The sequence below is a fragment of the Pseudopodoces humilis genome, chromosome 1 (assembly GCF_049639895.1).
Source record: "Pseudopodoces humilis isolate 2021_Gansu_Grassland_sample_001 chromosome 1, ASM4963989v1, whole genome shotgun sequence".
Classification (NCBI taxonomy): Eukaryota; Metazoa; Chordata; class Aves; order Passeriformes; family Paridae; genus Pseudopodoces; species Pseudopodoces humilis.
In genome coordinates, this window is record NC_142200.1 from 95,146,826 (window position 1) to 95,159,908 (window position 13,083).

A 13,083-nucleotide genomic window follows, 5' to 3' on the forward strand; every position below is an offset into this window, starting at 1 on the left:
GCTCATCTAGTTCCAACTTCCACCACTCCAAAGGGCAGGGCCCTTCCCACTAGTACAGCTTCTTTAGAGCCCCATCCATCCTGGCCTTAAACACTTCCAGGGATCGAGAACCCACCGTTTCTCTGGGCAGCTGTGCCAGTGCCTCACCACCCTTACAGCAAAAAATTCCTTTCAAATACCTAATCTAAACCCTCTTTCAGTTTAAAATTGCTCTCCCTTGTCCTATCACTACACACTCCTGTAAAAAGTCCCTGTCCCTCTTTTTTTACAAAACAAAACCTACTTTGCATTTAAAGATAAAAGTGTAGTTATACTTCATTGAGAAAACATGATCCACACTGGTTCACATCCTTTCAAAAACATAAACCCCCCCCAATTTTACAAAACACAATTACACAATCTCCTGTTTCTAAATTTTTGAATCTGATGTAATTAAAACCCATAACAATTGATATTAAATTTCAAGATGAAGAGATATCAGCATGAAAGATCTGGTCTGTCACTGAGCAGTTTGAATTCTTCCCAGTTTCATGCCTATTATTTCAGATGCATGGATAGTGCACCTGAAAATTAGTGATTAAGAAACAGGGAACAGAAGCCTGCCCAATTTTAGTAATGGCAAAAGATGGGAACTGACTTAAAACAAAAACATTTTACAATCCTTTTATTTACATTTGAAATAAAGGTTTCCGTAGTTGTTTATTAATGAATATTTTGAAAATCCAAATGAGGCATTCCAAGTTTTTTAAGATGCTGACATTTTATTTTACAAATGCATAAAAGTAGCACAACTTGTATAAAAAATGTAACAATACAGTCAAGTACAAAACAGTAGACAATCACACGAAGTCTGCAAGATTCTTTTTTTCTTCAAATTGTTTGTCTACTGCAAGGGAAAGGGCCTGAAGAAAAGTTGACATTGTAACACTGGGGGACTGAAAATAAGAGAACATTTTGTTAGACACACCACAGCAACAGGCAGACATAGTATTTTACATACAAATCACAGTATTTAAAAGAGAAATAATTGAATTTTATGTGACAAAAATTGCAAAATGTTATAAACCAAACTTCAAGTTTATTTAAAATCAGCTAGCACAGCAAGTCAAAGTAAACCTGTGCAAAGTCTTCGGTCACAATACTGCATATTCGCTTAGAAAAAGGTTTTTAACACATTATTATTTATAAAGTGGTAGAGATTTGGGGTTTTTTCAGCAAGAAATTATAAGAGCACCAATATTAATGTTCATTAATTTAATTAAAAGTACAGTGTTCTTGGGCAAGTCGATCCCATCTGTCTTCTTCAATCCCATTCTAAATTATGAGCAGCACATAATCGTTTCAGTCTACAAAGCTGCAGAAACAAGTGCAATTTAGATTAAAAGGAAGTTTTGGACCAATCTTTCACTTCAGGAAGCGTTCAGATTATCTTCCTGCCTGTCTCAAAACCAACCCAAAATATAATGACCAGAATAAACTCACTTGAACATAATAAACTTACTTGAATATAAAGTGCATGTGCTAGGAAAGGAAGCTTTCTCAGGACCCGGCCACCAAGACCTTCACTTTTTCTATGGTAAAACAGAGACAAGTGCTGCTTAAATGCTAAATATCTACTCTTAAAAGAGAGCCTCTCCTTTTTCCATGTTTCTCCATTAAATTGCTCTAAAAGAACCTCAGATGACAATTCAACAGGCCACTTGCAGCTCTTTTAGCAGGAGCAGGGAGTGAACAGACAAATCCTGCTTATGGGAGGCTACACAGCACAGCACACAGCAACAGCACAGGTACAGCCGCTGCCTGCCAGTGCTTACATCAGGCCCTTCACATTGTTTCGCTGATCTCATGAATTTGGGGGGATGTCTACCACCACTGTACAGCGTGGTACAGACACAACCACTTTTGGAAAGACTAGGAAAAAAACTGGTTTGAATTCTGGACATTATGGGTACTGCCTGTCTCCTTCTAACCACCATTTACACAGAGTTTCCTTCACCTCACCCACTTGGTGGATGCTTGCATCTTCTCCAAGTGCTACTTTGTGTATGTAAAATACAAACCTCTGTGTCTGGAAAAACTTACTTGCTTTTACTTCACTCCTCACTGGTTAAGACTGCATACTTCAGAAACAGAAAGAAAATACACTTTCCACACTTTTTTATGAATATTGTTTTGTTCCATAGGGATCAGCACTTTGGAAAAAAACATTGTTTGATATTGTGAATATAGTTTTTATTGTTTCAAGAACTGTTAAGCTGCAGTGAAAGACCATTTGCTCTACCAGGATACTCAGCAAACCTCAACACTGTCCATTTACACTTTACTCCTTTCCCCCTTGTTTCTGTCCACTTATATCTCCATGCTAAATACTTATCTAGCAGATGACAAGGCATTTCAAGACACTTTCTTAGCAGGACCTAAGGCTCATGCTATTTCTGCTAAAGTGCATTACAATTCTCAACATCCACTGAAACCTAAGGCTAGTCCAGCCAGCAACTTGTCAAGAGGACTTCAAATATTTGAAGCACAAACCAGAAGCAGTACTAGGCCAAGCCAGATCTGAGACTAAGAAATGTTAGCAAATTGCAATTGATTCCACTTTTTGTCCCCTGAAGGTTTTTGCACCACCCCAACCAGAAAAAAAATGGTTACTTTTACACACCATTCCATAACTCAGTATATATGTATCAAAAAAGTAGAATTTCAGAATCTTACCTTGAGATTTCTTTTAGTACAAGACTTAACCTTGACACATTATTTTCTACAAAGCCAATCATCTCAAGCTCTCTGAGTGTCAGAAGCTGCTGTCGAGGATATATTATTTGACACTAGAAACGAGAGTTACACACTGTTGTATGAAAAATAAACGCATTCAAAATTAAATTCTACAGTAAGAGTGGAAATACAGAAAAGGAATGAAATTTATGTATTTTTGTTACTTAGGAAGTATGATTAAAATGTAAAAATCTACTAAAATATGACATTTTACAGTTTTGCTTTCAAGTATTACCTTCATCAGTTCTTCCAGGCAAGAAAGATATATTCTAAATATTGCTGCTATAGATGGAGGTCCAATGTATTGTTTTATGTCAGCCCTGTCTACAAAAGCCATGTCAATTTTCTCCGTAATATTTGAAGTAGTCAGGATAACTACATTGGGATACCTTCAAGACAGAAACAGATTTTTAGGTCACATGTAAAAAATGTATCTCCTTTTGTGACTGGCAAGTTGAGACCTTCCTTCCTATGATCCAAAAAATTTTATGCAATAAGCTGTCACTTCGTTCTTGTCAATCAGGAATTACACTAAATGATCTGAAGCTCTTGGCCAGGTGTCACCAGGCTATTTCAATAGTCTCTTTCCTTCAGCTGCTTCTCAAGTTTCTGTAGTTCCTCTAGTTCTATTTCAGAAGTGATAAATATTAATAATCTAGAACCTACTGGCATGGCTTCTGACATACACCAAAAAAGATTATGAAAAGAATTTTAAATTTGAACCTTTAATCAACAGGTTTTCCTTTTCAATTTTGATGTCTGTTCTCCAAGCAGACATCATGATGATCTGTCCTTTTTCTCTCCTGGTCTTTAAGGGAAGCATACTGTCCATAGATTTGATTGTCCACCCAGGTACATGTAAAATATTCTGCTGGATTACTCTTATTTCTTTTCAAAATTAGCATCATTAACAAAGAATAGTTCACTAACTAATCTGGTTTAGTATTCCAAGTAGGAATTGAAATTTAGCAGGAATAGATATACTGAAACTGTCAATTACCTTTTGCTGTTGCAATAATATGCAAACAATACCTTTTAATCTGATCTATTTGTGTCAGTACAGCATTGACCACACGAATAGCGTCTGAAGGCTCTGTGCCTGCCTTGAAGGCACTGCGGGCTGCTGTGAGGCTTTCCACCTACAAAAACCCAAACCAATCAACCAAAACAACAACAAAATCACCAAACACAAAAAAACCCAAAAAGATAGCACTTTTGGAGTCCTGGCAGCAAACAGGTAACCCATGCAATGCACCTTCAGATTCCTGTGCCTACTACCTAAAACTTCTCCAAAATATTTTTTAGGTAGGAATTTCCAGGGAGAAAGAAAGGCACGTCAAGGAAGCAAAGTGAAGTGAGGGAAATTCCTGTTTAGACAGCAGAAGAGAGGCTGATTTTCATTTTAAATTTTGGAGATGGAGGAATGGGACATACCACCAGAATAATGAATAGGATGAATTTAGGTTGAGCTTCCCTACAAGAACTCCAATATGACAAGCTAATAAGATACATACTTACTAAGTTGCTTTTGTATGCAAGTTTGAAGAAAATCTTATGACAATGAACTGAACCGTTTTTAAAATTTTTAGAGCTTTAATGCAAATAATACAGATCTGGGCTACTTTGAAGTTCAAAACAATATTCCACTTGTAAACATACAGCAGCAAGGGAAATTCCACCAAGAAAGGTTTCAAATAATTTTCAGCTGGATTTTGCCTGCTAAGTCATAGTGAGTTCCTTCCAATCTTCTCAAATCTGCATCAGTCAAGACTAAAGTTCACTCATCTAGCTTAAAAAATAGCATAAATGTGCTTTTATTCTTCTTTATGAATGAGCACTATTATAGCTCCTTCCCATCAATTTCCTTTCTGCTGTATTTTATGTACAACAATGCTATTGGAATCATACCTCATCAATCAGTACAAATACAAGAGCATCTCTGTCATCAACTAACTCTTGGATCTTCTGGAACATCTTGGTTACAAGCTTGCCACTCTAGAAAGACACATATGCATATGTTGACTATTTCCTTACCATAAAATTTTCTAAGGCTTATCATATTTAAAGATGTAAATGCCTGGGTTTTAGAACAACTTTCTAATAAAACTTCTCTTTAAGCATTCTCAAACACATTAATTATTCTGAGCAGTCTCTGGTGAGCATACTTAAGAAACAGGCTCAACAGAATAATTAGTGTAATTTCTAAAATCTGAAGTTATTTTATTAGGTATATCAATACATACCTCAGAAAACCATTTAGAGAAAAGGCTATGGCTGTTTATCTCAATTAACTGTCCATATCTATACCTAAAATATGAAAATAAAAAGAAGTATCAGCTCCATTCTAAATAAAAATCAGTGATATCATTAACTTCTGTAAGTTTCATTCCTGACATTTTGACCCTGGAATACTGTGAATTAACACTTTAAATTACTTACCTTTCAAAATAGAATATATATTTTATGGGTTACTTTTGTTGCTGGAACTTTTCATGTTGCTGAAAATGTCACTAGAATTCCGTATATTAAATTGCTATTAGAATTTCTTCATTAGAGGAGGGTAAGGAACTCTTACCATGATAATTGCTTCATTCCTCTCTTCATGTAAGATTTTCTTCAGTATAGCAAGAACTGACAAAGTATCTCAACCACACATTATACAGCCTGTGATTTTCATACATTCAGTTTGGGTTAGAGTCAGATCATGCCAATAATTACACATTACTTATGCTAAACCTTGTGTTTTATGTAACATCCATTTTTTAATATAAATTTGTTAAGTTATATAAATTTTTTAAGTTATATGAACTTTTAGGCTTTATCTTATTACCTGTCTGATCTCTGCAGATTGTGGCATTCAGACAACCCAAGTACAAAAGAAATCAGTTTAAAAAAATCACTACCTATTAAAACCAGGCTCTATCAAACATGAAGATACAAAACCCAAAATATTCCTCGATCCTTTGTTCTTTAATATTCACTGACATACAAAGTGAGCAAAAATCACTGTACTGCCACTGGAATGTCTTTTACAGACCTGGGCACAAATAATTACACATTTTACAAGGCCTTAAAATATCCTAATCAGTCTAGCAGATCAATTTTATTGCTAGCTTGGTGCACTACAAAAAAAGAAGATACATTAACACTAGGTACAAGTTACTTAAAATCAAATATGAAATATATGTGGGCTAGTGAAAAAGAACAACTAATTATAATAAGCTAAAGTGGAAAATTAAAAAAAAATATCACCTGTATGACAGTCGAATTGTCAGCTTCTGAGCCAATGCTTTACAGAGAGAAGTTTTCCCAGTTCCAGGAGGGCCTGGTTTGAAATCAGATGCACACATTACACATAGTCTGCATTAGACTGTTAATGACATCTAATAGATTTTTAACTACTCTATTTCATTACAGCACTAATTGTACAGTAAAAACACAGCAGATAATGATTGTGCACACCAGAGTATTTTGAGGAAATTGCTTACTTGACTACAATCCTGGAGCTAATGTTTGATTTTATATGCTTTTCAATTATTAGTATAATTAGTGTAACATTTTGTATGTAGACACTGTAAAGTTAAAACACTCAACAGCCACAGAAGCAAAGTGTATCACCCCTGCAGGGCTAATGCTCATCAGCATTCTCCACTTTGCATCTTCCTGAAATACACTCTTATAACATAGAAAACAGAAACATATCATGATCAGTTTGGTCAGCTATCCACTTTCCCAGAAATTTCTTCCTTGGGGCAACCCAAATCATCTTGGGAACTATACTCTGGGACAAACTTCTTGGATCTGGCTTAATACCCCATGGAAGAGCCACAAAGACTCCAAAGAGGCAAGTACAAGCACAGTTACCAGAGTATGAGTCTGAAATAGTCTTTCAAACAAAAACATCCTGAAGCTTCTAAATTGACTGTTGTACCTTAAGTACAATCAACAAATATTTCCACTATGACCATTTATTTTTGAACACCAGCCTTGATGACAAAATCAATACAATACGTGTTTTATAAGGAAACAGATTCAGTTGATGCTAATCTCAATATAAAATAATATTTGTGGTATAACCTCCACAGTATGATAAGACAGACTGAAGATTTCAGCTTCACTGAAATAATAGTAACTGAACTAGCAAGAGTTGGCAACAGAATACAGTGTCAACAGCACAACACAGATTGTTTTCCCAGTTTCCCAGAAGATTTTATAAAGCTATAACTAATAAAATATTTAGTACTGCAGTAGAAGTTTAATATATGCTTCCTAACATCTTCAATATCTGCATTATCTTTGATCATTATGTAAAAATGCAACAATATCACTTAAAAGTTAAAATTAAGAAATCTGTAGTTGTCTCTGCACTGTAAATTTTAGAATTTAAATTCATGCAAAACACAGTACATGTGAACATTGATTTGACTCTGACATTACAACTCATCCAAATTTGTACTGTTGAGGTGCTGCTTTTGTATCACCTCATTTCACTACACAGGACTGCAATACAAGTCTTTCCAGAAGGAAAGTATAAACAGACGGCCAATGAATCTACTTGGTTTAAAACAGATCATTTTTACCATGCAGCAAAACAACTCTGTTCCATGATATCAGGTTGCTGTCAACATTTTTGTCAGAAAATAATAACGTTGTCGTCACATAATCGAGTAACTAAATGAAGAGGACAAATAGACAGAAATTAGAAACATAACAACAAATACAACTACAAATAGAATCAATCTCTAATGACGCCTCTATTGCGTACTCATAATAATAACAATAAAAAAGAGCTCATGTCTTCTAGTCTAGGCAATTTTATTTCTGTAAAGGATGGGAATTACTTTCTGTCCTGCCTTCAAGAATAAGAATAGCATGTAGTTGGCACAAATGGAGTTCCAGAACTCTTAAATGAATAAATTAAATACTTTAAGGAAGGGAAATTGATTTCATTTTTCATTGTCCCACATATTGTGTATCTATAAAACACAAGCTGCCTGAGCACAGAGTCAAAGACTTAAACTCTGGGTCCTATTTAGATGTTGTACAGCTACACATTTGTTTAGTTTGTTGTAGTCAGCCCACCAAACAAAGCATTTCCTGTCACATTTACTTTTCTTTTACTTAAGCATTTATATCAGCTGCTGCAAGGAATTTATAGATTAATTTAGTCTTACAAATAAGGGAAAGTTGTACTTTCTGGAATGCTTGCTTTAAAAAATGCTGAGGTTTCATTTTAGAATTATCTAGAATTAGGAAGTAGAAAACTCTTTCAGTAAAATTAATATGAACTTCAGGTGTGAATCTATAATGACTTTTACCTATAATAACACCTGATACCAAATTATCTTCTGTTGCTCTTACCTGTAACAAGCTTTTGATCCCTATGTACTGATGGGACAATACAATGGTGCTCCTGCATATCTCATGCTGGAGATGGAGTAATCACACAACAGCAAAAACAACTGAACTTAATCCACATATTTTTCAAAATTCTATCAACACTGTGCTACTTTGAAAATTCACAGCAACCATTTCAGAGCCCATAGAACCTAACCAAGCTCAGGCATTTCCATGGTTTAAAGAATGAAGATTTATCACAATTTTACAGCAGAAGTTCTAGTTTTAGCCATTAAAAGCAACCATGTCTTTCTGCCCATATACACTTACACTCAACAGTGATCAGCTTGCTGTTATTTAGTACACCAGCAAATCTAATTAAATAGTTTTGTCATTTCACAGATGACTTTGAAAGCTGTTCCATAAATTAGACAAATGTGGATATATTAATTGATATTTACCTTATAAATTAAGAAGTACAATCACTGGAATTTTTTGCTTTTCTGTATTTGATTATAAAGACTTAAGAGAGAATACTGTATCTATAGTATTATAAATAACCTAATGAATTAATTATTTGTGTCCAAGAACTTCATTTAGAAGCTGAATAGAACTATTTGTGGGTTTTATTTGCATCACAATTACTAAATTTCAGATTACAGTATTACTGTTCCACAAGCTCTGGCAGTTATAAACAACCTCTGATGAAAGCAAAGGATCTTCAAGCTAGAAAATGACCCCATGGAAATGTTTTGCTTCTTTCCAATGTCTTGCCAGCATTCAAGTGGCAGGGCACTCAACCCTGGTCAAATAATTGAATACGTATTTGGATGAACAGTAACAGTGCTGGCTGACATTACTGCCAAGCCCATTAACTGTTTAGCTGCTGCCAGAAACAAAGTTAGACTCACATTCCCTTCTGCCCAGCCTACACCCATATCTCCACAGGATGCAGCTAACTTCAAACAGGCTTAATTTCAGATCTTACTTCTCCTCAAGTAATCTTAATTGCTACACATTTCCAACTTACGTTTGATTTTACTTCAGTGTCATAGATAAGACTTTCCCAAAGGCCATGGAATTCAGCTGCAAAAGCAATATATTATATACCTGTTTAGGATAAATCAATCTGGAAACTTGTAACTCATCATTGCAGCATAAAACAGTTTTCAAATTATGCTCAACTAAAATGAAGAATTAAGAATAGATATATGAAAGCAAGCAAAGCATCTGTGGGGAAAAAAAAAAGTTATTTTTCTCGAAATTCAAACACCACTTTCTAACAGACAAGTAGAGCAGTTTCCCAGCTTCTATTTCCCTCAATAATTGTGATGAGAAATTAATGTTAATTTCTTAACACAAAATGAAAAATATCATTCCTTCCATCCTTAGTAGAGGATGAACTTACATTTCACCAAGGGAGCAATGAAAACTTGTGGTAGGAGGAGGGTTCTAAGGCAAATTTTATCATTCAAGTTAGCCATTTTTTTTTTCAACATCAAGATGTAGAGGATCAAAAAAAACATGTAGCTGAAAAATGTGTAAAAAACTAAAGCTGCCATCTGAGTATCAGTCATTCCTAGCTGTTGGCTTCTAACTTTCAGCAAAGAAAAGCAAAAAAGACCGAACAGCTATAGACCACAGAATCGTGGCAATAATGTCAATGTATCAGATTTAACTCTTCCTGAAAAATAATGTAATGGATAGTTAGGCACTTCACAACATGGAAAGAGTAGGAAATGTTTCAAAATTATTGTCTCTCTGAGCTAAAGCTCACACCTGTGGTCTCCTTCTAGGCAGAGAATCCAACCTCCCCGAGCACAAGACAGTAACAGGCAGGTCTGGCTATATCAAGCCTTATTTTTCCTCTCCAGAAGACAAGGGCTACATCTCTTTACTTTGTCTGTTTCCTGTATAAGAGCAGTACTGTCTTGGGGGCTGGAAGCCAGCAGTGGGCTCCAGAAAATGAATATTTAAAGTGCTGAGTTTCTTGTGGGTCTTCAAGTTAAATAAAACTTGGAATGCAACCACCAGTGTTAAAAAATTGCATGCTTCTGATTATGACTATATATTTTAGACCACAAGACCACACATCCACAAGTATTACAGAAATATATGATGTATTTTGGAATCACCTGCAGTAGTTCAGTCAAAACTACAAAGGAAAAAGCCCAAATATGTTTTTCTCTATAGACAAACAATAAATACAAATAATACCTTTAACAGGTAACTATAAACACTTTTAACCTTTGCAGCATTTTCCTTATTGCTCTAGAGCTTCCAGAAATGTCATGCAGGTACCTGCTGGCAGCACCCAGTGGTGAGCTGCAGTGATATCCTCATTCTCTTCCTCCAGGTTTTCAGAGGTTGGTCCTTCTTCATTCAGATGAAAAATATGAAGACAAAGACTGCTCATGCTCAGGTCAATAGGCTAGAATGAACATAAAAAGATTTCTTATGTGTCATATTTCTCACTCAAAGCAAGTTGAACAAAAGAAAGTTACAGTTCTCAGCTGGCATGTATCTCTGAAGCCTAGTACCTCTGTTTCAGACCTTACTGAGCAGTAAAAAAAAAAAAATTTACCACTTTCTCCTAGTTATACTAATCAGCCTAAGAAGAGATACTACATCATCCCGTAGACCTTGTCTTGCTTATGTCCTTAGGGTACCAGCAGTCTACCTACAACTAGTTCAGGGGCTGAACATAAACAGAACTGGACATTCTTGACCAGGAATACCTGTCTGTCCTCAGGAATACCTGTCTGTCCTTCAGTTTCAGCTCCGTATCCACAATCGACACAGACTGCACGTTGTTGTTAAGGAAAGCGTCGTCAAACTCTGTCCACTTGTAATCACCAAACACGATGTTGTGTCTGTTCAACAGCTTTAAGACACTCATCCTAATATCTTCTTTCTTGGCCACACTAACAAGAAAGAAACACCATTACTTTATGGCATTGACATTCATAAGGAAATCTGAATTAAGTGTTGGAATGCGTTATTTCATACGTGAGGCCTTCATGGAAAACAGCTTCCATCTCACACACACCAAAAAACCCAACCAGCAAAAAAAACCTCAATCCTAAAATAACAACCAACACAAAAAACCCCCAAACCCACTCAACCCTCCTGCAACAGATGGAAAAAAGAACCTGTCAGATTCTACAGGAAAAAAGAACCTGTCAGATTCAGTCTGTCTGCAAAAGCAACAAGCTTGATAGTTGCTTTTAATTTGTGCATTAAAAGACATCATAACTGGCTCTGTTTGAGATCCTGTCAGGGGATACTGAATGAGACAACTAGAAGACTTCAAGAATGGAAAGCAGTTATGTAATCTGTGGTTTAGCAGGAAACCCAGAAAGACTCAGAGCCAAGCTACAGACTGAATTTGGTAAGCTTAGCTTAGAAGCTTCATTATACTTTCAGAACAGCTGAAATGTCAGGATGGGGACATAAAAAGAATTCCAGAAAAGACAAAAACTACAGGAAAAAGAATAGCATTTGAAGATTTAACTTAATTTTGCAATTTAAATAATCTCTAACCAGTGCAAATTCTCAGATCTCTGTTAAGCCAAGCAAAAATACCACAGTGGATATTTTACACCTCAATCATGCTCTCCCATATCCTCCAGATATCCAAAGTGGTAAGATAAGAACCAGATAAATGGACAAGGAGGGTTGGACTGTCCAGCTCAGAGGGCTGTGATTAGTACAAAGATTAAGCAGAGTTGGCAGTAACTTGGGAGGGGAAAGGCAGTGTGGTGCTGTTAGCATTGAGACAAGCACCGTTTTTGCATCCTTGACAATGAGACGGAACATAACTGCATCAAGTTTATGGATAACACCAAAGCAGGGAGAACTGTCAGTATTCTGGAGGGCAGGGCTGCTGTTCAGAGAGACCTCTGCAGATTGGCAATATGGTTTGACTGGAAGCTTTTTGACATTCAGTAAAGGTAAACATGAAATCTTAGCTCCCCATCCACTACCCAGACAAGAAAACAAATCAGAGGCCAACTGGATGACACGCAGTTTTGCAGAAAAGGGCCCACAGGTACTGGTAGACAAGTTGGCAATAGGTCAGCAGTGTGTCCTCTGTTACAAATGAGGACAACCTTATTTGAGGCTGTGCTACCAAGACTGCAGATGTTAGGGAAAGCAGCTGTTTCCATCCTCTGACTTTGTAAGACCGCATCTGTAATACTGTGGCAGTTGTGAGCACCGACACAAAAGAGACAAGGATAAACTGGGGCAAACCCAAAACGCGGCCAACAACTCGATTATGAGACTGGATGACATGACCCACAAGGTGAAACCGAGAGAAGTGTATTTGTTCAATCTTAGGAAGACACAGGTGAGGAAGCTCCCGGGAGAGCACAGAGAAAGCAGAGCTGGGTCCTGCGGGCTCTTGCAGGCGCATAGAACGAGGCCAAAACAGGCGCAAGTGGCAGCAAGCAATGCTCTGATCAGAGACCTGCTCGACTTCTGGACAACTTCCACGTGGATCTGAACGCTGTCACACACGTTTGGGAGCGCTTGCTTCAAATCTCCAGCGGCGTCATCCATCTCTCTCGCTCCTAGGGGAAAAGCGATACCAAAGAGAAGCGACTTCCAGCAGCTGCTACGCACGCACGGCACGGACGGCCCTTTCCCGGTGCCCCGTCCAGGTGCACGCCGCCCACCGCAAAAGCCGGGTCCGTGATCGGGACCAGGATCGGGACCGGCACTTCCCTCCCTCAGGAGATGGCGACGGCAGCCTCGGGACACGCCGCGAGCGCAGTCTCGCGTACGGACGGGCGGGCGCGCCGCTCCCGCCGCAGCGCTGGGGACAGGGAATCACCTCAGGCAGGCACGGCCGCGGGAGCGACGCGCCGGAGCGACGGGAATCGCGAGCGCGGGCGAGCCTGAGGCACAGGGCACCCACCGCGGCAGCCGCTGTTTGTAAAGGGCGCGCTGGGCGAGGCAGGGCCGGCC

The 13,083-nt window shown here is 37.6% G+C and overlaps 1 protein-coding gene across 3 annotated transcripts; it reads right to left on the reverse strand.

The window, feature by feature from the left end:
- Positions 1-726: 726 nt before the first annotated feature.
- On the reverse strand, positions 727-13,075 carry TRIP13 (thyroid hormone receptor interactor 13). 3 transcript variants are annotated; one of them, XM_005525230.3, is made up of 14 exons: positions 12,950-13,075; positions 12,584-12,686; positions 10,871-11,036; positions 10,414-10,543; positions 9,143-9,198; positions 7,356-7,446; positions 6,028-6,100; positions 5,019-5,082; positions 4,684-4,770; positions 3,808-3,914; positions 3,011-3,164; positions 2,716-2,828; positions 1,502-1,571; positions 727-935 (listed from the first exon to the last, which is right to left on the reverse strand). In XM_005525230.3, exons 2-14 carry the CDS (start codon positions 12,673-12,675, stop codon positions 840-842), a joined length of 1,299 nt encoding a protein of 432 aa, XP_005525287.1. In that variant the 5' UTR covers positions 12,676-12,686; positions 12,950-13,075; the 3' UTR covers positions 727-839. The 3 variants fall into 3 exon arrangements, with proteins under 3 accessions (XP_005525287.1, XP_087908553.1, XP_087908556.1); XM_088052427.1 differs by having other exon boundaries at positions 13,034-13,071; XM_088052430.1 differs by lacking the exon at positions 12,950-13,075 and adding an exon at positions 12,792-12,927.
- Between the last annotated feature and the right edge of the window lie 8 nt (positions 13,076-13,083).

Bases quoted from the DNA above. Each gene is read 5' to 3' on its own strand.
- TRIP13 (XM_005525230.3), bottom strand. From the start codon at position 12,675: ATGGATGACGCCGCTGGAGATTTGAAGCAAGCGCTCCCAAACGTGTGT. The intron at 10,544-10,870 runs GTATTCCTGAGG...TGTTCATTCTAG, and splicing joins TGAAACTGAAGGACAGACAG to CCTATTGACCTGAGCATGAG. The intron at 5,083-6,027 runs GTGATATTTTTT...TTCATATTTTAG, and splicing joins ACAATTCGACTGTCATACAG to GTATAGATATGGACAGTTAA.